At 43.9% G+C, this 24,529-nt stretch overlaps 1 protein-coding gene across 2 annotated transcripts in view; it reads right to left on the reverse strand.

Moving 5' to 3' along the window:
- The window catches only part of POLR2B (RNA polymerase II subunit B), a 38,476-nt gene extending 19,690 nt beyond the window's left edge, over window positions 1-18,786 (reverse strand). Inside the window, exons 1-8 of one of the 2 annotated variants that reach the window (XM_073636929.1) lie at window positions 18,618-18,786; window positions 18,461-18,533; window positions 16,854-17,004; window positions 14,667-14,779; window positions 12,533-12,752; window positions 10,290-10,448; window positions 9,739-9,903; window positions 8,457-8,653 (exon numbers count right to left, since the gene is read on the reverse strand). In XM_073636929.1, coding sequence (XP_073493030.1) covers window positions 8,457-8,653; window positions 9,739-9,903; window positions 10,290-10,448; window positions 12,533-12,752; window positions 14,667-14,779; window positions 16,854-17,004; window positions 18,461-18,533; window positions 18,618-18,636 — 1,097 coding nt within the window. In that variant the 5' untranslated portion in view covers window positions 18,637-18,786. The remainder of the gene's footprint in view (window positions 1-8,456; window positions 8,654-9,738; window positions 9,904-10,289; window positions 10,449-12,532; window positions 12,753-14,666; window positions 14,780-16,853; window positions 17,005-18,460; window positions 18,534-18,617) is intronic. The other variant, XM_073636930.1, reaches the window with a different exon arrangement.
- Between the last annotated feature and the right edge of the window lie 5,743 nt (window positions 18,787-24,529).

Here is a 24,529-nt window from a genome sequence, read left to right on the forward strand (position 1 = left end):
GCATCAAATACCTAGCTATTACCTTTCTAGCTTCATATAAGAGTCTGGCAATTGCCAGTTTAGCGACATCATTCCCCACAAGTTCCTCCACATATCCCAGCAAGCAAACCACTGGATCTCTAGGAATTATACAATGATACCGTCCTTCAATTAGGGCAACTACTTCAGACCAATAGTTTGCAAGCTTTGGGCAACTCCACATAACATGTAGTATACCGGCAGCTTCTGATCCACATCTCGGGCAATCCGAATTCTCCCATACCCCTATTCTGAACAACAACAAAAAAAAAAAATCGGGCGATCTATATGCTCTATGTACAAGAAGTAGTTGTGACATTCTGGCAGGTTCATTTAGAGACAACTTGGGGATATATTCCAATATGGACTCCCACCTGTCATCCTCAATGTTACCAACATCTGCTTCCCACTTTTCCTTTGACAAAACAGGATAGTTCAATAGAAAGGTGTGAAGCAGATCAGCATACACCCTAGATATGACGCCTGTAGTACATCCCCCCATACAAATGTAATCAATAACTATATCCTTTTGGACAGATAGGTTCCTAATTTTCCTTTGCTTAATAAACGCATGCTTAACCTGTGTATATAGATAGCTGTGTCCGTCTAATAAATGAAATTCGTCTTTCAGCAGCTCTAAGGTTTTGATTATCCATCAGTTGGTAGATGTATTGTATACCCCTTGCCACCCATCCTCTCAGCTCTCCTATTTTATAAAATTCACCTAAGTTTTCGTTATCCCAAATAGGAGTATACATAGACATTCCCACTATGCCTCTAATCTTCTTCACCCTCGTCTACAATTTATGGACCAAGCCACAGGTCGGATATGACCTGCCCATCTTCCCAAAAAGTCCCGACTCTAGGCCCACTACCAATGGGCTCTTTTTAAGATGAAATTCAAAAAAGCCTGGATAGTCCCCTTCACTGCCCTCTGCGCCCACCCTCTAATATGCTGGGACTGTGCCAAGAAATATATCCACAGGTTTGGTAGGGATGGAGTCTCCAGCTTAATCCTAGGTTGTCCTCCACCCCAGACCAGATCCCTAAATATTGAATTAATACGCTGGAACACCTGCTGAGGAATCCACACAGGGGAGTTGCGTAAAACATATAGCAATTTGGGCATCAGCACCATTTTAAGAAGATTGGTGCGTCCCACCACCGAGAGGCGCATTTTGCTCCATGTAGATGCTTTATCTTTTAATTTCCCAAGTATCGGGTATACATTCAACTGAAGGTACTCCTTTACTGGTAATGTTATTATAATTCCAAGATATTTAAATTCTCTTACTAATTTAAGTTGTGTACGTTCCACCTGTTCAACATCTAAGCCATCCAGGGTATCTATTTCCATAATATGACATTTATCCCAATTAATTTGTAGCCCAGATAACAGGCCAAATCTATTGATGATAGCTATTGCACCATGTAATGACGCCTGAGAGTCCTGTAAGAATAATAAAATATCATCTGCGTACAACGCTATCTTCTCCTCAACCATTCCATACCGAAATCCCTTTACCACGTCTGACTGTCTCATTACAGAAGCCAGTGGCTCTATGGCCAAGGCAAATAACAGCGGGGAAAGGGGGCAGCCTTGTCTGGTTCCTCTTGTCATATAAAATTTATCTGATTGTTCCTACTCTGGCTACCGGGCGCGTATACAATAACTTTACCCAGGCCATAAAAACCGGACCAAATCCTATCAATTGGAGAACGCGCCAGAGATAGCTCCACTCCACACTATCAAAGGCTTTCCGTGTGTCCAATGAGACCACAACTCTATGCCCAGCATTGTCAGCGGCCAATTGCATGTTAAAAAATAGTCGCCTCAAGTTAATGGCCGTTGAGCTATCTGGCATAAAACCTGACTGATCTGAGTGAATAATACTAGAAACTACACGGCTTAACCGGTTAGACAATACTTTAGCTAAGATTTTAATATCAGCCGGTAGTAGAGATATGGGTCTATACGAATCTGGCTGCGTCCGGTCCTTATCCGCCTTGTGCAAAAGCACTACTGTAGCCTCCCGCATTGACTCCGATAATTCTCCCACCTCCAGAAACACATCCTTCAATTTTGGCAATAGTACATACCTAAGATGTTTATAAAATTCTGTTGGTAGGCCATCCGCTCCTGGGGCTTTATTATTTGCCATTGAAGCCAGAGCTTCCTCCATCTCCTCCGCCGTCAGGGGGCCTTCCAAGCTATCCCTAGCCTCCTCACTAAGCTTAGATATCTGGGTTCCCCTCAAGAATTGGTCTATATCTCCCGTATTACTTAACTTAGAATTATATAGATCACTATAGAAGTCCCTAAACACCCTCAAGATATCTCGTGTTTCAGTGACTAAGGTGCCAGTTGGATCCAGGAGACCATATATATATCCTGGTTCTCTCTGCGCTGCTGCTATAATAGACAACAGGTGGCCAACTTTTTCACCCTCTTCATAAAAGGCAATTTTTTGAAATTCCCTCTTTTTTTCCTCATTGGCCAGAAATACTTTATCCACCCCTTTTTGAGCTTCCTTCATGATCTGTTGCGCCTCCACGGTGGGGTTAAGCACCAATTCCTCCTCTGCTCTCTTCAGCGCAACCAATGCCTCTCTTTCCTCCATTCTGTTCTGATTTTTACATCTGGAGATATCTCGGATCAGTAAACCCCTAACATATGCCTTCATTGTGTCCCACACAGTTCCTATGGCTGTACTTCCCATGTTATTCTGGAAGAATTCCTCCACTTGTCCTGCTATTTTCTGAATATCCACCGTTTCTAACCATACTGGGTGAACCTTCCATTCTTTCCGTCCACAGCCCCCACATATACCGGACCTCAGCTCCACCAACAAGGGACAATGATCAGAGAGTATCCTAGGTAGATATTCAATATGCATAATGTTTTGGTCAACCATCCCATTTCCCAAGGCCAAGTCTATTCTAGACATAGAGCCATGCGTCGAAGAGTAGTATGAGTATGTCCTCACTCCCACATTTCTCACTCTCCACAAATCTATCAGGCCCACCTCTGACACATACTTAGCAAAGGGTGTCTCCTCTTCTCCGTCGTTTCTTCCCGGTTGCCTACTAGTTTTGTCTCAAATTGTATTCATTATGTTGTTAACATCTCCAATCAGCAACACAGGGATCCCTATCCAATGCCTCGTGAGCTCTATAATCTCTTGCAGTTTCGTCCCAGTATATTGCGGTGGAAAATACACCGCCACCACGCAATATAATTTGCCATAAAGTCTGCAGACTAGAAAGATGTATTGTCCGTCTTTATTTTAATCTCAACCCCCTCAAACGGAATCCCAGCATGCACCAAGATAGAAACCCCCCTTGCATATGCAGAATAGGTAGAATGGTATGCTGTTTGAACCCATTTCCTCGCTAAAAAAATAATTTTGTCCCTCGTCAGGTGTGTTTCCATAAGGCAGATAATGGAGGGCCCTTGAGCCATAATATTTTGGAGAATAGTGGCCTGTCTCTCACGGTCCGCCAAACCACGTATGTTCCAGCTTAATACCTTAACCATACCCGCCATTGTTTATCAGAATCAATATCTGTGTATATAACCACATCATAAAGTGCCCCCCATGCCATCCATCTCTACCCCCCCATACCCCAAACCAAAACTCTTCTAACCATCCCTATCACCCCCAATCCGCCTCCAAATTTGTCGTTCCGTTCTCTCTCTCTATCCGAGAGTGGGTGAATGAAACCGGCCTATTCCGCCAGATGATCCCTCCTGCCTAAACTACAGATAGACAAAGATCCAAATGTCTTCCCCAAGGTGTCTCCCGCCTTATGAAAAACATATTAGATAACAAGTATATAAACTGTATGCATCACCAGCACACCGCTTTAGTCCAAAATCAAACTTGTATCCTGCAACAAGCAGTTAAATGCAGTTGAAAAAGGACAGCAAATGATAAGTATAAACACATGCACAAAACATATATTCTGCATCTCTTCAACTGTCCTTGTGCTCCCGCACTCTTCTAGAATTCTTTTCAATCCAGTCCAGAGCTTCTTCTGGAGATTGCAGAAAGTGTACTCTACCCAATGCAACCAGTCTCAGCTTGGCCGGATACATCATAGAATACGCAAGTCCCATGTCTCTCAATTTTTTTCTTTACATCTCAATAATTCATGCGTAATTTTTGCACCATGGGTGAGTAGTCTGAGTAAAACGAGATATCTTGACCATCTATTGTTAACTCCTTAGTCTTTCTCGCCAAACGCAGGATAGTGTCTCTGTCTCTATAATTTAAGATCCTAGCCAACATGGCTCGGGGAGCTGCTCCTGGAGGTGGGGTCTCAGTGGGACTCTGTGAGCTCGCTCTACAACAAAGTCTTTTGATAGTTTATCAGCTCCAAATTTTTCCAGCAGCCAATTCTCAATAAATTCTGTAGGGTTTGATCCTTCTGCTTTTTCCGAGACCCCCACTATACTGACATTATTACGTCTCAACCTGTTTTCCAAATCATCATTTTTAGCAATGACATCAGTTAATAGCTTGTCCTGCTTTTTTTGAGAAGCTTGTACAGATATTATGGTGTCCTCAGCCGTGCTCACTCTTTCCTCTACCTCTCCTGTGTGGACATCGGCTTTCTGCATGGCAGCTTTAATATTAGTAATTTCTGCCTGCACACCAGTAACCTGCTTTGACAGCTTAGTAAGCGTTTGTTTGCAATACGACACCACAGTGAACACATCTTTCAAAGTGGGTTCCCCCACATCAGGATCAACAGCAGACTCCACATTTTTGTCCTGCCCATCATCTCCAGAGCCATCAGCCTCACAGTCCACTGTACTCTCCTGATCCTCCATGTCATTTTCTGCCCCAGCCTCCCACTCGGAGAGTCCAGCTTTACTATCACTTGCTTCCACCCTCGCAAACCTCTCCAGGCGTGCAGCAGCCGACATCCTCCTGGAGCAAGCCCTGTTCTCTCTGGCCGCCTCCTCCTGAGCTACGGCGCCATCTTGGCCCCTACCTCCTCTTCCAGGGCCGGGATCCCGCTGCCTAGTGCGGGTCATTGCGGCAATCTTGTTTGCCAGGAACGCTCCCCGGGGCGACAGGAGACCTTCTCCCAGGATCTGGTGGTACTTAACAGGCTCTGCGGTGCCCTGGCTCAGCGCACACAGTGACGGTCGGCGGGAGAGCTCCGGACCGCGTCTTCTTACATCGCTGGCTAGGCCACGCCCCCGGGCTGCTCTTTTATCCTGATCGACAAATCCACACGTCCGTTGTTCGGCTTAATCCTCATGCTACCGGGGCTGTTTCTGGCCAGATATCATTCCCGTTATATCTAATAGAAACTGATGGCAGCTCTACCAGGCTGACATGGTTCTGTTTCACTGGGGTCAGTTAGAGGGGCTTCTCAGCCTGTCAGGGGTGTGAGCGAGTTTGGTGCCACGTCAGTGACTGAGTGGGCCATTTCTTCTCACTCCCAGTACCTTCCTGTACTCGTGTGGTCAGGAGGTGTCTGTGTAGAACCGTACCAACCTGACCTTACGTCCCGTGGCCCCGAGGGGGTGCGGAACGTCATGTTGGTGCAATGGGCAGATTCGTATCACGTGATCCGTCTGATGTAGTTGTGACGTCAGGAGGGTGGGCGATGTGGGGATCCGTCACAGTGACATTATGTTGACAGCTCAAATGACCGCTGCAGCCAAAATAGTGCCTAGTGGCTCGTGCCACCTACTCAGTGACAGGAGACACTGGATTCCCATATTGAGGCAGTATGTTGGTTGCTATTTTTTTTCATCAGTATTTGTAATCCAAATCCAGGAGTAGCCCTAACAAAAAACAAAACTGAACAGGTGCAAAGATTTTGTATTAGAATTTCTCTGTAGCTTCCACTACTGGGCATAAGCCACCATACATATTAGATGGCTGTCGGTCAAACAATGGTTCGGCTGACAGCCATATTGGCCAACTTTTCCATATACAGGAGCGCTCATTCAGCCGAGCTCTCCTGTGTTCTCTGAGAAAACCTATGAAAGACACGTTGGCCAGCGGCTTATCTCAGGGAGATTAATGCGATCAGCAGTACAAAGTTGGACATGAGCGATCGACATCTCCCCCGGCCATCAGCCCTAATACATATTAGACCGTCAGCAGAACCTGTTGATATTTGTGGATCCAGATGACATAAGTTTCATGTGTTTGGGGGCATACGTTTAGAAATAACTGACTAAAATACCACTCTGCAATCGTTTCCCATAATCCGACCTTTACTACATCAAGAGAGTTACTGAAAAGTTTTCATGCTCAAAGACTAAAATCTTTACACACATTAGTATTATAGCTGTGTCTAGAATTAGCCACATCTAATTCCAACACAGATGATCAGGAGGGATGTGGCCGAGTGGTGCATGTTGTGGGAGAGGCCTTCCCTGAGATTCCGTGGCACTCCTCCTGAACGGACCAGAGATAGACTCACACTTTCCTTAAAGTTCCTGGAGGACAGTGAGCTGTTCTCTGGGCTGTGGTGGTGTCATGACGCGTTCCAAGAAGCATGGGAGAGATGAAGACACGATGCCGACCGAAATCCAAGAGAGTACCCGCATTGCTGGCGGGCGGAGGCAGAGAAATGTGGCAAGAGATGGGTCGCTGCGCCTCTGTCCGCTGGTACCCCGCTCTAGAGGTCAGTATCTGCTACACAGGGAATGAGGGGGAACACCTGGTGAAGGGTCCCAATTTATGGCATTATATGTAGAGGAGGAGAAGACTGAACCCTCTGAGCTAGGGGTAACCCCTCAAAAGGTACCAATGCAGCTCCTAAAGGGAAAAGTTGTATCCTTGAAGAGATCTCCCAGGGGGACTCACCTTCCCAGCTAGATGTCCTTAACGCAGTCAATAAATGTAACTTTACTATAAATAAGATGATGGGACAAGTTGGCCATATACAAGAATCTATTTCTAGAATACGTCATGATGTGCAGAAAGGGACAGAACACACCACAGGAGTGGAAAGCAAAGTTAGAAAGTTGTAAGACACTCTACCGCCAGTCCGCAGACATATACTGAGTTGGGGGTTGACTTTATCCCCCTTTGGCTACCTAATTAGAGAGGTGCGACTGACATTTGGAGGGAGACGCTCCCAAACTTAAAAGGTCTTTTCTTGTGCCTTATCGACCTACCAATCTCTATGAAGGATTGATTTAGCCTTATGTAATTCTCAAATGACTCCATTAATTTCTAGAGTTGAATACCTCCGTAGAACTCTAACGGATCACTCTCCCCTCCGGTTACAGGTGCAGGTGGCACCGTTAAGATCCAGGTATTCAATAGGTTGGAAACTTAACCCATTCTGGCTTAAAATTATTAACTGCACTACCATTAGGGAGAAACTTGGGGAATTCTTTTTTACCAATTCTGGTGCGGCCCCTAATAATGTGGTCTGGGATGCTATGAAGGCCTTTTTAAAGGGCATTCTGAGCTGGAAGATTAAACTTGTTAAAGATAATTTGCGGAAAAGAGGTGTTGAATTGGAAAGTAACGTGCGAGAAACTGAAACATTGTTTACCCAGGACAATAACACGGCGAATAGAATTCTTTGGAAAGAGGACCAAAAAAAACAACTTAGACTATTTAAAATAGAGCAAGCTGTTAACAAAAGAATGTTTTTAAAACAGCAGTTTTATGTGGACAGTGGTTTGGCCTGATGAAGTGTGACACTTTGAAACATGTTGACTAATAAACAGCACTTCTGGATTCCTGACTCCTCCTCATCACTCATCTGACGGCAGGGCAGATTTAACCCATTTCACTCCAATCCTTGATGTTCTCAAGCAGTGAGTCTGCAGCAGCCTAAGCCTTTTTAACGGCTGTGATCACACAACCCCACCAGGTGAGCACCATTGCCCACATTTTACTACATTTTATCTAGATAAAACCTATTGCACTTATTGTCCTTCCAGCTCTACATTTTATTCTCAGACAATGGCATTTAAATGGACCGCTCACTTGTGCTCGCATCCAATAGCTCCCATCGGGTCTCTGATGGTATACCATGGCAGCCGGATGCCTGCTAAAGGGCCCCGTCACCGCCATCTTGATATTCTTATGAAGTTCACAAATTCTTCAACATGGAGTTCATAATTTTTGTCTTTTACCTTACTATGGAAAAAGTCACATGATCTGCTACATGTAAAATTTGTAGAAAAATTACAGGAATAAAAACTCACTTAAGGAGGCGACTGGAGTACATTTGCGTAAAAAATAAGGGATTTTTTGTAAAAATTATTGAATCAAGTCACAAACATCTGGAAATAAAAAACAATGGTTGAAAAAAAACAAACCTAGCAAATATATATTAAAAAACAAAATTAAAAAGATGTAATTTAGAAGAAATCAAAACAGGCTTAAAACACCAACAACACTGGACAAATAGGAGCAAATGAAATAATGTAACAAAAATCTCACCCTAAAAAGTAGGCTTTTTTAGTCTCACAGAAATCACTGACACCAACATGTGGAAGCATCTCTTTCTGAAGAACTTCCTTGGCATATTTGATTCTTTTTTCCTTGGTGACACCAGGCTTGGCGCCTCTAGAACCAATGAAATTCAGAGCAACATTCTGTTCTTGGATAACAAAGGCTTCATCAAGGGAAGGCTTGACCTGTTAAAAACAAGACAATAGGTCCTAAAAATTGCCAAAAAACAAACAAAGCAAAATGTGTTGTAGCCCAAAGTACCACTGTAGCTTGAAGAAGAATCATTCAAGTCTTTGTCCGACTCATTATTGAAGCACCTTCCATTATGGCGAAATAAACATTCATCCCAAGTTCAGAAATAAGTTTGGGTATTCACAAATATACCCAGTGATGTCCACACAGACGCACATTTACCATACTTTAAAAGCAACCATGGTAGACTAGTTGAGAAGACTAGTGCTTGGCGTCGACCAGTCTGTCTGTGTAGTCTCCTGTGCGGCTCAGTCAAACAAACCTTGCTGAAATCATACAGCCCGTGCCTGATACATGCTTCCCGTGGATCAGGCAGCATGTATCAGCTGTCAGGCTCCCTTTAACATCTAGAGACACATTAAAGGGTTTTATTTTTCACACTTTTAGGTCATTCACATGTTGAATGTGCACATAGGGGACAAACTTGGTATACGTCAGCCTACTAGAAACACACTGAAAAAAAAAAAGGAATAGCAGAGCAGACAATGCTATTCCATACAACAGTAACCAAAGGAGAAAGGGAAGAGAAGTGTGGGGGGAACATTATTTTTTTAAGAGTTTATGGTTGTAAGGCGTAACTGTACGTCATTTGTTTAATGCACATGTTCTGCTTTGTACAATATCAGAGACCATAAATATGAGTGAGCAAAGTGTTACTCGCTAACTATCTACTGAGCAAAGCCTTATTCAGGATTTTGTTTTTTTAGTCAAAAGTAATAAGTGGATTTCAAAGATATTGGAAATATTAAGAAAGGACTTCCATCCTGCTGGACCTACTTATGGCATTAATTCAAAAACGGCAAAAATGTTTCCAGCCTCATGCCGATAATATTTCTCATCAATTTCTTGCAAAATGGCAGTACACTCAAAATTCAGAGCTGTCGATTTTCAACCACATAAGTATTGCAGCTTTCAGCATAATGCGACTGATATCAGCATTAAAAGACCTGAGACCAGGGAATATAAAGAGTAGCAGCTACTACTCGTGTACAGAAGTCATAAAATATACATCTCTTACCATTTCCATCATTTCGGGATCTTCAAAATCATATATTATATGTTCCAAAATGTCTCTATCAGACACAAACCCCAAAGCTCGAAACACAATGATGATGGGCACTTCTTGCTTAATGTAAGGCAAGGTTGCAACAATACGTTGGCCAATGGCACTTTTCTTTGCACCCTGATGATAAAAGAGTTAGCTTTTAAATTAAAAGAAAATGAATTTTTAGGCTAAATATTTGATCAATTGAAACAAAACACACATTCCTGGATGAGGATCATGTGGCTGACTGCTCATTAATTCTGTAATGGTCATTGCAGAGAAATGTAGTATTACATGATGGCTTTCAAAGGAACAAGATGTCCTCTACAGCTTATGTGGAATGCCAACATATTTTCTGCCACTATGTTCCTGTACTCTTCAGGACAGGGCCACAGAACATACACCCCACTCTTGCAATAATGCCAACATAAGAACCGACTACAATGAATTTGCAATAAACCTATAATGTTAGGTCTGAAAATGACAAAGCTACATAAATACACAGGAATAAAACTCTTCCATACCTGGCCTCCTCTTGCCAGCATGCTGACCCATATTGAACTTGTTGGCCTTGATGAGTTTTCCAGGCAAGACCTACATTCTGCAGTGTATGCATACTTTGAATCTTTCTTCGCAAACACATATACTGTGTTTGTTGCCATTTTTTCTTGGGCAATCAAGACCTAGAGAGAAAGAATGAGGCAAGTTAACATTAAAAAAGGACTACATTGTTCCAACAGCATAACTGCCAAGTGACCAGGATCTGAACATATAATGGTTGACAAATTCAAATTTGGTCCTCAGCAACTTCAGTAGTTTGCCTTTTTTATATTTGTGATGGACACAATTTTGTTGTCAAAATTGAGGCTCCATCCCAGCCCTTGACGTACATACATGTACCAATGCGGAACCTTTGCGCAGCATACTGCACATGTACACTGCTCCTGCAAAATGCCACGCAGCTCGCAGAGGTCAGCTGTCCCTGCAACAACTCCCAGGTGCCCGGCAAGGGATCAGAGGATTCCAGTGGCACTAATAGGTACGTCCGTTTATTCTGTATAGAATATCTAATCAGAACTCTATATTTATTTATTTTACTCACTTATATAGCGCCATTAATTCCACAGCGCTTTACAGACATTATCGGCACTGACCCATTGGGGCTCACAATCTATATTCCCTATCAGTATGTTTTGGAATGTGGGAGGAAACCGGAGAACCCGGAGGAAACCCATGCAAAACACAGGGAGAACATACAAACTCTTTGCAGATGTTGTCCTTGGTTGGATTTGAACCCAGGACCCCAGCACTGCAAGGTTGCCGTGCTAACCACCGAGCCACCGTGCTGCCCATATAGTGAAATCCCCACCTGAAAAGGTGGCTGCATGCTCTGATCTTATCATTGTGCCTGAGACATGATCAAAGGTTAAAATATAGTGCAGCTCACTTACTGCCCCCTTGAGCCCTGATTAACTCCTTCATCACTAAATTCCCCCCCCAGCAACCACCTCCTCTTGCTCCCATTGTATAAAGGAGCTCTTAAATAGTGTCAGTAAGCCAACGTCAAATTATCAATACGTTGGTAAAAAACAAAACTGTTTTTGATACTTCCTGGTATTTGGTTTTGACAAAACTTTATTGATACAGTCATGTGCAGATTACATGCTTCTGTGGTATGTTACTGCAGTGAAAACACACTAAAAATGTATGTGTTTTTTTACCTGCAGATTTTCTATATTTAATGTGATTCTATGCATTTTGTGACGGAAAAATAAGCAGCGTCAAAAACTCATCGTGGGAGTTTAATCTAAGTGTTCAGGTATAACCTAACATCAGCTCCCATTGGTTTTCACCTAACTCCATGTACAGACAACAGGGTCGTCCAAATTTGATATTTTTTAATTATTTTTCAGAGTTGATCTGATCCATCTAGTGATTAACTAAACCAACCTCTATGTCCAATAATTAATTTTAGCGAACAGAAATTATTTTTTGTTAGACTTTGTCAGTAAGTCCCACCGGTCAACCAACATCTTACCTCATAGCCCCTACACTGCAGTACAATGCCCACATTTGTAGGCCATTTAAAAAACGTATCCACAAAAACAAACAAAAAAAAACAAAAAAAAAACACACACCTCTCAATGCCACTGTACCCACACAATTTGGATCCTTTAGAAATCTGGTCCACTCATGCCACTTTTTTTTTTCTTACAAAATGGTATAACATGTATAAAGCACAATACAGTTGCACAGACACCAATTGATGGTCCAAAGACATAACTAACTCCCTTTATAGCAATAGGGGATGCAAGGTATGGCGACACATCACAAATCCCTTATAACGAAAAAACAGTAACTTTCCTTTCATTTAATTTTTTAATTTAAACTGAGTACCTCCTCCAATTGTCACAGTCCCACTGATTCCGAAACGTTGTTTCTTGTTTTTTATTAATAAATGTACCTTTAACCAAAGAACTTCTGCCTGAAAAAAAAATCAAACGCTCACAGTGAAGTTCTTAGGCATTTGCCTAGTTGGTTGAAGGTGAAATTTGCTTTATTACTTTGTAATTAAAAGGCATGATATATGAAAAAGAAAAATATTCCAGAATCAGTGGAACAAACCTAATTAATAAGCTTGGAAGATGTAAAAAATACAACAGAGAGGTAGCCCACCAAGGACAATGCAGACAGTTCCAACTCTGTACCCAGGGGTACAAAACATATAACGTCAAACTGTACAAGACAAGTCAAATACCACAATTACCTTTTCAGATCCATTGATAATAAAGTATCCTCCGGGATCCAGCGGGCACTCATTTAACTCACAAAGATCACGATCAGTGAGGCCATTTAAAAGACAATAGGTGGAACGCAACATGATTGGGATCTTTCCAATAAAGGTCTTTTGATGTTGAGTTTGGATTTGGTCGTCCCCTTCTTTCACAACGGTTTTTGTAATATCCACGTACAGCGGGGCTGAATACCTTAAACACAGCAAGAAAAAAAAACTATTATGACGTACACAGAAACCACAAGCTTAAGGGCTAATTACAGAGCAAGCATTTTAGTGATCTTAACTTGATAAGAGTCTGTGAAAGACTTTGGAAAAAGTAAACTTTTCAAATGCAATTCATTTTCAAAAATTATTATTATTTTTTTTATTACAGACTTACTTATATAGTCTGATCACTTGTCTTCGTCTTGGTGCTAGCGGTACAGTTTGTTCAGTAGCAGGCTTGTCCAGTATGTGCACGCTTTCTGTAGTAAATGGCTTATGTACGTGGGGTCCGGGGAGTACACACAACCCTCTGAGCAGCGCTCATAACACTACTCTGGCAAATCGGCGGTGATGTTATATACAGCTGTCTGTCTGCACTATGGCCGAGGAAAGACAATGAGTGCTTCTTCCATGACTGGAGCTGGCTTCTACTGTGCAACCAGACAGATATATAGGCCAAAGCTGTCTGATGGGGCATGTACAGTAATAAGACGGCAGTCACTTGGTCAAGGAAAAAGCATTCACTATCTGTTCTTAGCCATAGTACAGGCAGACCGCTGCATGTAACACTTCTCCTTTATATGAACGGTGGGATTTACCCTCTGCACAGTTGAGCACTACTCACAACTGGTTGTGCCGCTCCCTGGTCTCCGCACATAACCCATTAACCACAGAAAACATCAGTACATGATTGAGCAAAGCAGAAGCCCAATATAGGACAAAATAGATCATTAGCAGCAATAAAAAGGTAAATAAATGGCTATATGTAGAAGTCTGCAATAGAAAAATGATACATTTTGGAAATTAACCAGAATTTGAAAAGCTTATTCTTCTAAAATCTTCTACACACAATGGAATATCATGGTAAAGCCCCTTTAATCATAACTAATATGAGAAAAAAAAAGAAAATTAAATGAATAGAAAAACATAAAAAAATAAAATAAAGCACCAGGTAGCTATATAGCATTTGTTCGGACTATAAAACACTTCCAGATTTAAACTGCAGAAAAGAGGGAAAAAAATATTTCATACTAATTAAAAGTACCCTGAGGATATATAGATGTGGAGGGGTTAATGTCAGTGATGTTGTTGGTGCAGGGTTATGCCTGGTTTCTTGGTGCTCTAGGGTAGAATAGGTGGGTAACAGAAGTAGGGATTCATACCTGTGGTCTAGTGTACAGTATATTTGGGTGTAGAAGCAAAAAAATAAAGTGCATTATATACTGTCCCCAACAGTGACGTGAAGTCCCAATACAGTTTACTTTAGTAGTTCTGTACCAAAGTTCATAAAGAGCACAAGTACATTTATTGTGGAGTGCTTGGTGTCTTCCCTTTATGCCGCCACATAGGTTTGGCCAAACAAGGACATGTGTGTCCTACATAGTGCACACACAGACTAGCATTTGGAAATGCAGAAGAGGCTGCTGTCTCAGAGACTTAATCTCCAGCTAAGTGTAAATTAACTTGTTAGCTTAATGTGACAATTTTTTTGTTTTTCTTAAGCTCATGTACCAAAGAGTCCTTCTATTGACCCTTGTGTGGGCAGAAGCTTTCCTTAATTACTTGCTAGCATACTGGTTTAGTCTCTCCACTCAGCAATGATCACACAGATCAGTGTCGGCTGGGAGAGAGAACTATGTAGCTGCATAGCTTTCAGCACTTTATGAATGCTCGATCAGTTAAGACAGCACGAGGAGGTCTGGCACTGCTGAGCTTCCTGCAGACCGCAGACTAGAAGACGCACCCAATCACGCAGTCAGAAATAGTCACAGTCAGAAAAATACAGTAATTGTGTGTTGCCTACAAGTTTATAGAGATCATCACTCACATCAACCCCAGGCCCAAATGAGGTTCACATTGTAAGTGCTCTATTTCCATCACACGATAATATCATTCTTACGTTAGATTTCTAAGTCTTGCTTCATTTGGCATCATGGGTGAAGGAGCACCATCTCTTTCCCAGTGTGTAGGTTTAGACAGGTAGATTTGCTCAAACTTTAGTAGGAATCTTGGCTGTAAAATAATTACAAAAGTCAAGACATAAATGAAGTAGAAGACAGACAAGTAACAAGTTTACTGCAGTATTGCATCACAGAATAAGACAGACACGGAAAAAGTGTCCTGAAGAGTGACTCAAACACACATCACCCGGCTTACATACGTTACCACTGCGGGCGTCTTTGGGACAATTTGCGTATATTGCCCCCTTCCCGCTAAATGATACTTCTGAGTCATGTAGAGGGTGTGGGTGTAAGGAGCGGGCTCAGGAACTGCGTTATACCGCCAGCATCTGCCCCTCACAGCAGCTACCAGAGCCAACGCTGATCACTGCTGTTTAACACCTTAAATGCCACAGCTAACAGCATCATTGAAGGAGCCCACCTTTTCAGGTGTCCACTGGTCACCAGGGCTACGATTGCATGTTGCTGATAAATTGCCATGGCAGCCAGTGGTATGATGCAACCCACATGGCTGGCATCCTGGTGTTACTGTGAAGCCCATATGAGACCATCACTTTCCCTATATACTACACTGCTGTGGTCGTAAAGTACATGGAACAAGCAAAAAAAAAAATAAAGTTTTTTTTTTTTAAATATAAGTTTAAAATCACCCCACTTTTCCCAAATAAAAAAAAACAAAAAAACCATAAGGCCACGTTCACACGTTCAGTATTTGTAAGCCAAAACCAGGTGAGGAACAGAGGAAAAGTATAATAGAAACAAGTCACCAATTCTGCATTTATCACCCACTCCTGGTTTTGGCTTACATATACTGAGGTAAAAAATTCACCAAATACTGAACTTGTGATCGTGGCCTAATTGGTATTGCTGGGTAGATGAAAGTTGTCAGGTCTACCAGACTATAAAGTTATTTAACCTTTATGGTAAACGCCACATAGCGGAAAAACAAAGGATAAGAAAAAAAAAGGCAATCAAAACATTGTATGTACCCCAAAATGGTACCAATAAAGTCAGCTCGTCATGTAAAAAAATAAGTCCTCAATCAAGACCATCTACAGCAAAACAAATGTTACAGGTCTTAAAGAAAGGACCACTTCTTTTTACTAATTTCAGATTTTTTTTGTCACCGTTAACATTAAAAAAAAAAACAACAAGTTTTAAGTTAGCATTACAATAACCATACTGATCTGAATAATCAAGTTGGCCAGGTAATTTTTACCACACAATGAACGTCAAAACCAGGGATGTGGAGTCGGTAAGCCAAACCTCCGACTCCTCAATTTCCCTGACTTCCGACTCCCTCATACATGTCTCATGTTTAGTGATAAATTTACTGTAGCACAGATTCATCTCCGCTAAAAGTCTAGACCCTTAGATCAGAAATAGGACATTTCATAATGTTCCCAAATTCTTATGAAAAAATATTCCCCACAAACTGCATTGAATTACTGTACCCAATTTATTATATATTTTAGGAGTCAGAGTTGGTCCATTTTATACAGACTCCACAGCCCTGGTCATAACAACTAATAACACCCTTCCTGCCCCCCTACGCAATAAGAAAAAAAAAAAAAAAAAAAAAAAGGGGTCGCGTTTTACCCCCTAAACACACTTTTCACTGTACTTGGATTATTTTTTTCCTTTTCTTAGAAGTTCAGGTATCCATTATTTTTAATGGTGTTCGGGTTCTGGTGGAAGCTCTGGTACTGCTCTGTTACCCGAATCGAACTTTCTAAAAAGTTCAGGTCAGGTATCAGAACCAGAGCTTCCACCTGTCCGCCCATCCCTACTAGTAGGTGTACATCAGATAAAACAGCAATTTTATCAAAACGACAACAAGCAGCCCAATAAGAGATACATTGCTGAAATCAGGATCTCCGCCCCTACATCATGATGCTCTCAGATGGGGTAGCAAAAACCTGATGACAGATTCCCTTTAAGTAAAAAAATAAAACAACAATAACTAATTGAGCCTTCCCAAGAAAAATAAATAAAAGCACTTCCCTACATTACAATCTACACATATACTAAAGCCTGCTATCTGCTATTGCACAGGACTGGAGTTAGTACGACTGGTATAGTAGGTTCATTTTCATTCCTGATCTCTTCACATGACTGACACCTACCGGTTCTTCTACTTCTCCTGAGGTGTGCTGAGCTTCAGCTTGTAGATCTATCGGTGGGGCATCCTCCACAATTCTCTGCACGGACATCTGAATGAACTCATCAAACGAATCAAGTTGTTGACGTACCAAACCCTTCTCATCAAAATAGGAGCTGAAGAGAAGCATGAGTGACAGAAAATACCAAGATGAGTTACCATAACATGTACAAGGTTGTCTTGCCTCTACCACCATAACTTTCCTGCAGGACCAGACTTAAAGAGGATCTGTCACCTGATCTAAAGTGACCAGTTTTTGCTCTTATTTTATTCCTGCTTGGTCTCCTGAATGTTCAGTATTTTTGTTTTTAATTAGATGAGTCATACGCTTCCAGAGAAATAGGACTTTTCATTTCCAGCTAATTTTTAAGGTGTGTGGCTTACAGGATAATATTGTAAAAAAGCCTAAAGATATGTTCCAGCTAATCCCGTGGGACACACCTACTTGTCTTAAATTAAAAAAAAAAACAACCCAAAGCCTCAGGGAAGCAGCGGAAATAAACTAAAAGAAAATACTAATTACTTTTCACCTGTTGACAGGTCCTCTTTAAACCAAACACTGAACCCATTCATTCAAATATTGCTCGGATGCAGGGGCATAACTATCGAAGTCGCAGAGAGTGGGACCATGACCGGGCCCCATGCAGGAGGACCCACTGACGCCAGCTGGCAATGGCAAGCTGCTGGCCTTGGCTTGCCATTCACGAGCGGTGCATGGCAGTGACGTCATGTGCTGGCACATTGAAGCCATATGTTGGCTGCAGGACATATTCCGTTGGTGGCAGAGGAAGGTAAAAGGAATTGTTTATTTGTTTATGTTACCAGAATGGGGCCCAGGATCAGGGTCATTACACCAGGGTGGGAAACAGCACCACAGGGCAGGGGCCATTATTACAGAAAGGGGCCAGGACGGGGGCCATTATTACAGGTATATCTATAGGATGTAGAATGGCACAAAGGCCCTTACATCTGACCAACATGGAGGTAGGGGCCCAGGTCAAAATTTTACACCGGGGCCCATGGGACTCTGGTTACACCACTGCTAGGATGTGTGACCAGCGTCCAATTAGTGGAGATCCTACCACTGACCAATGCGGTTTTTCGGAGAAAGCCAAACAAGTCTGTCAGCTGGGTAACAATGCTTTTCTAGCACCGCTGCCATGTCACCCTAGCCATATAACCCTCGCTGAATGAGCACAAGTGGTATACTCTAGCAATATGCCACCCTTGCCTTTCTTTAGCTTGTCACTTAGGCTCGACCAAAGTGAAAAATACACAAGATATTAGCACCAATTCGTCGCCATTTTTAAGATCTCCGCTTGTGGTCAGTGAGTGGCAGCATCTTCTGCACGGCTTGTCCCAGTCCCCTAACCTTCGCTTCCGGGGTCAGTGGATGATTAAGACGTAGAGGTCTCTATTTGCTGGAAGCAGAGATCTTAAAAATAGCAGAGATCCAAGTAAGATTTTATAAAGAAGTGCAATATTTTACTACAATGGTTGTCCTAAGCGTTCAGATTGCATCTGCTGTGACCGGTACCCATCACCCTCCAGGAGGGCTGACACCTGGCTTACCTGATGACAATCCAACAAGCCTCCTGCCATAAATCTGGGGTGATCTCATCATCGTCCTCATCATACTGCATATCTACAATGGAAGGCAGTCACAGTTAGCACACACTGGGACCGCACACGTCAGCCATGGCGGCGTACACACAGAGCAGCCTCTTACCCTCTTCCGCGTCGTACATGATGGCTGCTCACCGGGAGACCGAACACCCGAAAAAAATCCCCTCACAGCGCGAAGCCCCTACACACCAGAACCAGCGCAGCCACCAACACAGGGAAAAGCAGTGGAAATAGAAGCACTTCCGCTTCCGGGTCAATTTCACCTGCAACGACAACACAATCTGACTCTATGGTTTAGGCTGTAAGAAGGAGCCAGCGCACACAAGGATAGCTGTAGTGCGCCCTGGTGGTCAGAGCCGGGACTTACCAGAAACTTTCCTACATTGCGTTTCTTCCCTGATTCCTCCCCCCAGTAGTGATAGTGTGATACCAGACTCTCACCATCTTCTGCAGTGTGACATAAAGATGCAGCTGTTGTGGGCAAAGTTTTCCACATGCCCTTTTTTAGTAGACACGTGGTTTATTTAGCGCCATCATAATCTGCAGCCTCATAGACATTACCATCACCGTCCCCCATTTTTTTTTACATTTTCTCCCTAACTGTAAGTCAAAGGAGTGAAGGAGGAAACCCACATAAACACGGAGAACGTACAAACTCCTTGCAGGTGTTGTCCTTGGTGGGATCTGAACCCAGGACCCCAGTGCTAATCATTAATCCAGTGTGTTACCATGGTTTCACACAACATATCACACGTCTCCCAACTCTGAAAGACAGGAACGTGGGCATTTCTATTATGCACTAAACCTCTTGCCTAACCTTACCCACACCTTTATATGTGCCCACACAGAAATACTGCTCCTAGTGAAGCCCATTAGTGTTCCCACACAGTATGGGTACTAATGTCAAGGTTATCGCAGAGTACCCCACAAATAGTATGAATCCACTACAACACCCCACACAGTATGATGTCCTCACAGTACACCCCCCCCACACACAGTATGTTATCCCCTACAGTTATTCCCCCTACACACAGTATGATATCCTCACAGTACATTCCCCTACACACAGTATGATATCCTCACAGTACATTCCCCTACACATAGTATGATATCCCCACAGTACATTCCCCCACACACAGTATGTTGTCCCCACAGTACATTCACCCACACATACAGTATGATGTCCCTACAGTACATTCCCCCACACACAGAACGATACCCCCACAGTATATTCCTCCACACACAGTATGATATCCCCACAGTACATTCCCCCACACACAGTATGATGTCCCCACAGTACACTCCCCCTACACACAGTATGGTATCCCCACAGTACACTCCCCCTACACACAGTATGATATCCCCACAGTACATTCCCCCACACACAGTATGATGTCCGCACACTACACTCCCCCTACACACAGTATGATGTCCCCACAGTACATTCCCCCACACACAGTATGATATCCCCACAGTATATTCCCCCACACACAGTATGATGTCCCCACACTACACTCCCCCTACACACAGTATGGTATCCCCACAGTACACTCCCCCTACACACAGTATGATATCCCCACAGTACATTCCCCTACACACAGTATGATGTCCCCACAGTACACTCCCCCTACACACAGTATGATATCCCCTACAGTACATTCCCCCACACACAGTATGATGTCCCCACAGTACACTCCCCCTACACACAGTATGATGTCCCCACAGTATATTTCCCCACACACAGTATGATGTCCCCACACTACACTCCCCCTACACACAGTATGGTATCCCCACAGTACACTCCCCCTACACACAGTATGATATCCCCTACAGTACATTCCCCCACACACAGTATGATGTCCCCACAGTACATCCCCCCACACATAACATGATATCACCCATAGTACATTCCCCCCACCCACAGTATAACTCCCCACAGTACATTCCCTTAGACACAGGACAATGTCCTCAGTGTACATTTTCCCCGCTCACAGTATGATATCACCTACAGTACATCCCCCTACACAAAGTATGGTGTCTCCACAGTACATTCCCGCCACACATAGTATGATATCCCCCATAGTACATTCCCACCACCCACAGTACATGCCTCCCACACACAGTATAATTCCCCCACAGTAAATCCCCCCCATATTATAATTGTCCCACAGTACATTCCGTCACACAAAGGATAATGTCCTCAGAGTACATTCCCCACACACATAGTATAATGTCCCCACAGTACAATCCCCCCACATACACTATAATTCCCCCACATTCAGCCCAGACAGTATAATGCCCCCATAGTACATTTCCCCCACACACAGTATTATTCCCCCACATTAAATTCCCTCGCACACAGCATGATGCCCCTGGCACTACATCCCCCCTACACACAGTATAATTCCCCCATAGTACATTTCCCCCACACACAGTATTATTCCCCCACATTAAATTCCCTCGCACACAGCATGATGCCCCTGGCACTACATCCCCCCTACACTCAGTATATTTCCCCCATAGTACATGCCCCACACACAGTATAATTCCCCCACAATACATTACCGCGCACACAGTATGACGCCCCCAGCAGTACATTCCCCCACACAAAGTTTTGATGCCCCTCAGAAATACATTCCACCGTACACACTATAGTACCCAACAGTACATTCCCCCACACAGAGTACAATGTCCCCAGCAGTACATTCCATCGCACACAGTATGATTTCCCCCAGCAGTACATTACCAAGCACAAAGTATGATGGCCCCTCAACAGTACATTCCCCCATGCACAGTATGTTGCTCCTGGCAGAACATTCCCCCATACAGAGTATGAAGGCCTCTGACAGACACATCTGACAAGAGTCTTCATAAACGGTAGAACAGTAACATTTAATGAGGCATGGCCAGTGTAATGCTAATGTCTCTTTGAGGAACAGGCTCTAGAAATAACAGTACAGTCTCCTTTGCAGCACAGCAGTACACAGTCTATTATCCGGTAGCACAGTACTGCACAGTTTTAATGCATACACAGTCCTTCACAATAACTCAATAGTACACAGCATTCTTTATCCTGCATAGAGATGGAGGGGGGGAAGGGTGTGATGAGGGAGATGATCTCTATGACAGGCTTCCTTCAAGTCCTTATCTTCCTGGCCGATAATACTCCACACTGTTAGCTCAGGGAGTCTAAAGCCCCCGTCTCACATAGCGAGATCGCTGCTGTGTCACGGTTTTGGTGAGGCAACAGCGACCTCACCAGCGATGTCGCTATGTGTGACACTTTGCAGCGATCAGGCACCTGCTGTGAGGTCGCTGATCGCTGCAGAATGTCCTGGACCTTTTTTTGGTCGTTGCCTCCCGCTGGTCAGCACACATCGCTGTGTGTGACCAGCGGGAGCAGCGATCAGGCAGGTAACCATGATAAACATCGGGTTACTAGGGGCACACGCGCACCTAGTAACCCGCTGTTTATCATGGTTACGAGCCTGCTAAAGTGAGCGGTAACCTCCCGCTTACCATAGCAGAGTGGTAACCATGATAAACAGCGGGTTACTAGGTGCGCGTGTGCCCCTAGTAACCCGATGTTTACCATGGTTACCAGCCTGCTCCTGCTTCAGCAGGCTGGTAACCAGGAGCAGGACATCGTGGAAAGATTCTTTCCACGATGTCGCTGCTCCCCTGATCGTTGGTGAGCCTGCCTGTTTGACAGCTCACCAGCGACCACATAGCGACGCAGCAACGATCCCTGACAGGTCATATCGTTGTCGGGATCGTTGCAGCGTCGCTAAGTGTGACGGGGCCTTGACTGACTTTTGTTTAGCTTCCCACCTGACCTGAATTATGTTCCCTTGCCTTCTGTGAGATACAGATCATAAGCCACCTTTCTCTTCGGCTCCAGCCAGACAATAAACAACTTCCCCACAATTTCCCTGGGGCTCTGCTAAAACACTCCCCTTCTCCTGTGACTGTGTTAACCCCTCTAGTTGCTGGATGCTTCTGGAGCACAACACTTCCTGTCTCGTGTGCTTGTGTTACTTCTAATAGTTGCTGAATGCTTTTAAAGCAACAGCACTAGTTCTGCATGTCACACTCTTCCCTTCTTTTTGAATGTCATCCTCGACCTTCATCTTAATTGGTCAATCTGACCAATTCTGAGACAGTGGTGAAAGTTGGATAACTTTATATACAAATTGGCATTGTGAAATTGGTATAACGTTCATAAACATTGATAACAACCTAATCTTATGACCTTTTTCTTGTAGGATGCCTGTAAGAAATAAACAAGTAACACAATTAAAACAATCAGCATCTTTTCAGCTGGAGCTTTTCGTACGTCTTCAACCAGCTCTCTCTCTCTATGCTTTAACAGTTCTTTGTTTCTACAAAGTCTTTTAAGGAAAATCAAAGCATGAAAACAAGTCTTTCCACCAGGCAACATCTTCCATACTGCCTCTCGGTGGTGAATACCACTCAAGTGGGCTTACCTGGTCCGCAGGCAGAGATACCTGTTTCCAGTCGACATTCCTTGCACTTGACTCGGTTCCTGTACTTCTCCTGAGTTGCTTGTTTCCGCACAGTCTGGTAATTCCGCTCCTCCTGAGTGTCGATCGGTCTCTTCAGGGGCCGGTGTTTGATCATCAGATCTGAATTGGACTTCATCTGTACTCCTTGGTACGAACACTGGAGCCTCTGGACTTAGTTCACTCTCCTGAGGATGGTACATCCCTCTCCTTGCCGGTCCGAGAAATACAACGGTGTGCTCTTCTCCATCGGAACTTTCAAGGTCACTATCCACCTCAGGAGCTTCAGTCTGTGGTGGTCCCTTAGTCGTTCTCGAACGATGTCGGTCTACTTCTGGTAAGTCTTGTTGTGGTGGAAGAGAATCACAGGGTAGTAGTAACACAGGGCTGTCATCTGCTTTCCTCCTTATGAGCTAGGGACCGGCCCCTAAACTAGTGGAGAACTACAAGGCTCAGCTAGAAACCGGAGTCTTCTGCACTTTCAGGGTGTAGTTGCTAATTGCCGCAACTAAATCGCTGAAAAGGTAGCCGATTCAGGGGACTGCAGGTTGCCCGCCAAAATCTGAGGTTACTGGCTTGGGACACTGGTTGCAAGGCGCAGGTCAGGAGGGTGAGAGCCAGCGCAGGAAGACGACCGAGGAAGGCACACAGACTGGAGTCCCGTTACGTACTCTTGAGATACCTGGGAGTTTACTGAACCCCTCCCTTGGTGAACACAGAACAGCATGGGCAGTTACCCTGGCGCTGGTAACTTGGAGTCTGAAAACCGTGAGTAAAGCTTGAAGACTGCACCCCACTGTGTCTGTGAATAATTGCTGCGCCATCACTCGCCCTGCACTACACAGCACCTGTCACATCTACCTCATACAACATCTACACTGCCCTGGAGCTTAGCTCTACCTGTGGAGAGCTGACCCAACTCTGCTGCGTCACCATCAGCTCCAGAGGATCTGCACTGCAGAGGCGGCTCCACATAGCCGCATACCACAGGTGGCGTCACGAACATTAAGCTATAAAAACTATAAATCCCCTTTTATTGAACACCCTAGGGTCACGGACCGGGTCACTGCCACTGTGACATCCTCTGCACCGACCGACCTGGCACCGAGTACCCCACGGCCCAGGGGGCGCGTCAAACGCATGACACTCTTCTCTCAGCATCTGTTTTGCTACCGCTAGATCTTCAGCACACAAGTGTTCCAGGAGTACTGGGGGATCCCAGGACCCCGAGGTGGATTGCGCAATTTCCTCCCCTGGGCAACTCCTGTTCCTTGGTGGGGAGATTGAATTCACTGTGGACCCCTGGGCTGGTCTCACACTGGCTGGATATACCGTTTTAACGGTTTCAATGTGACTTAACACAGTCTTTGGATCCAGTCTAATTTCGTGTTTTGTAGTATTCATCACCGGTACTGTCACTAGAGCAAACCCACCAGTAGGAATTGTAAGCACAGTCTCACCTTGAACTAGGCCTTCCGGAAGTTCTAAGGAG

This window comes from Phyllobates terribilis, unplaced genomic scaffold (genome assembly GCF_046119375.1).
Source record: "Phyllobates terribilis strain yellow unplaced genomic scaffold, ASM4611937v1 Scaffold_1__5_contigs__length_1240528914, whole genome shotgun sequence".
Lineage (NCBI taxonomy): Eukaryota > Metazoa > Chordata > Amphibia > Anura > Dendrobatidae > Phyllobates > Phyllobates terribilis.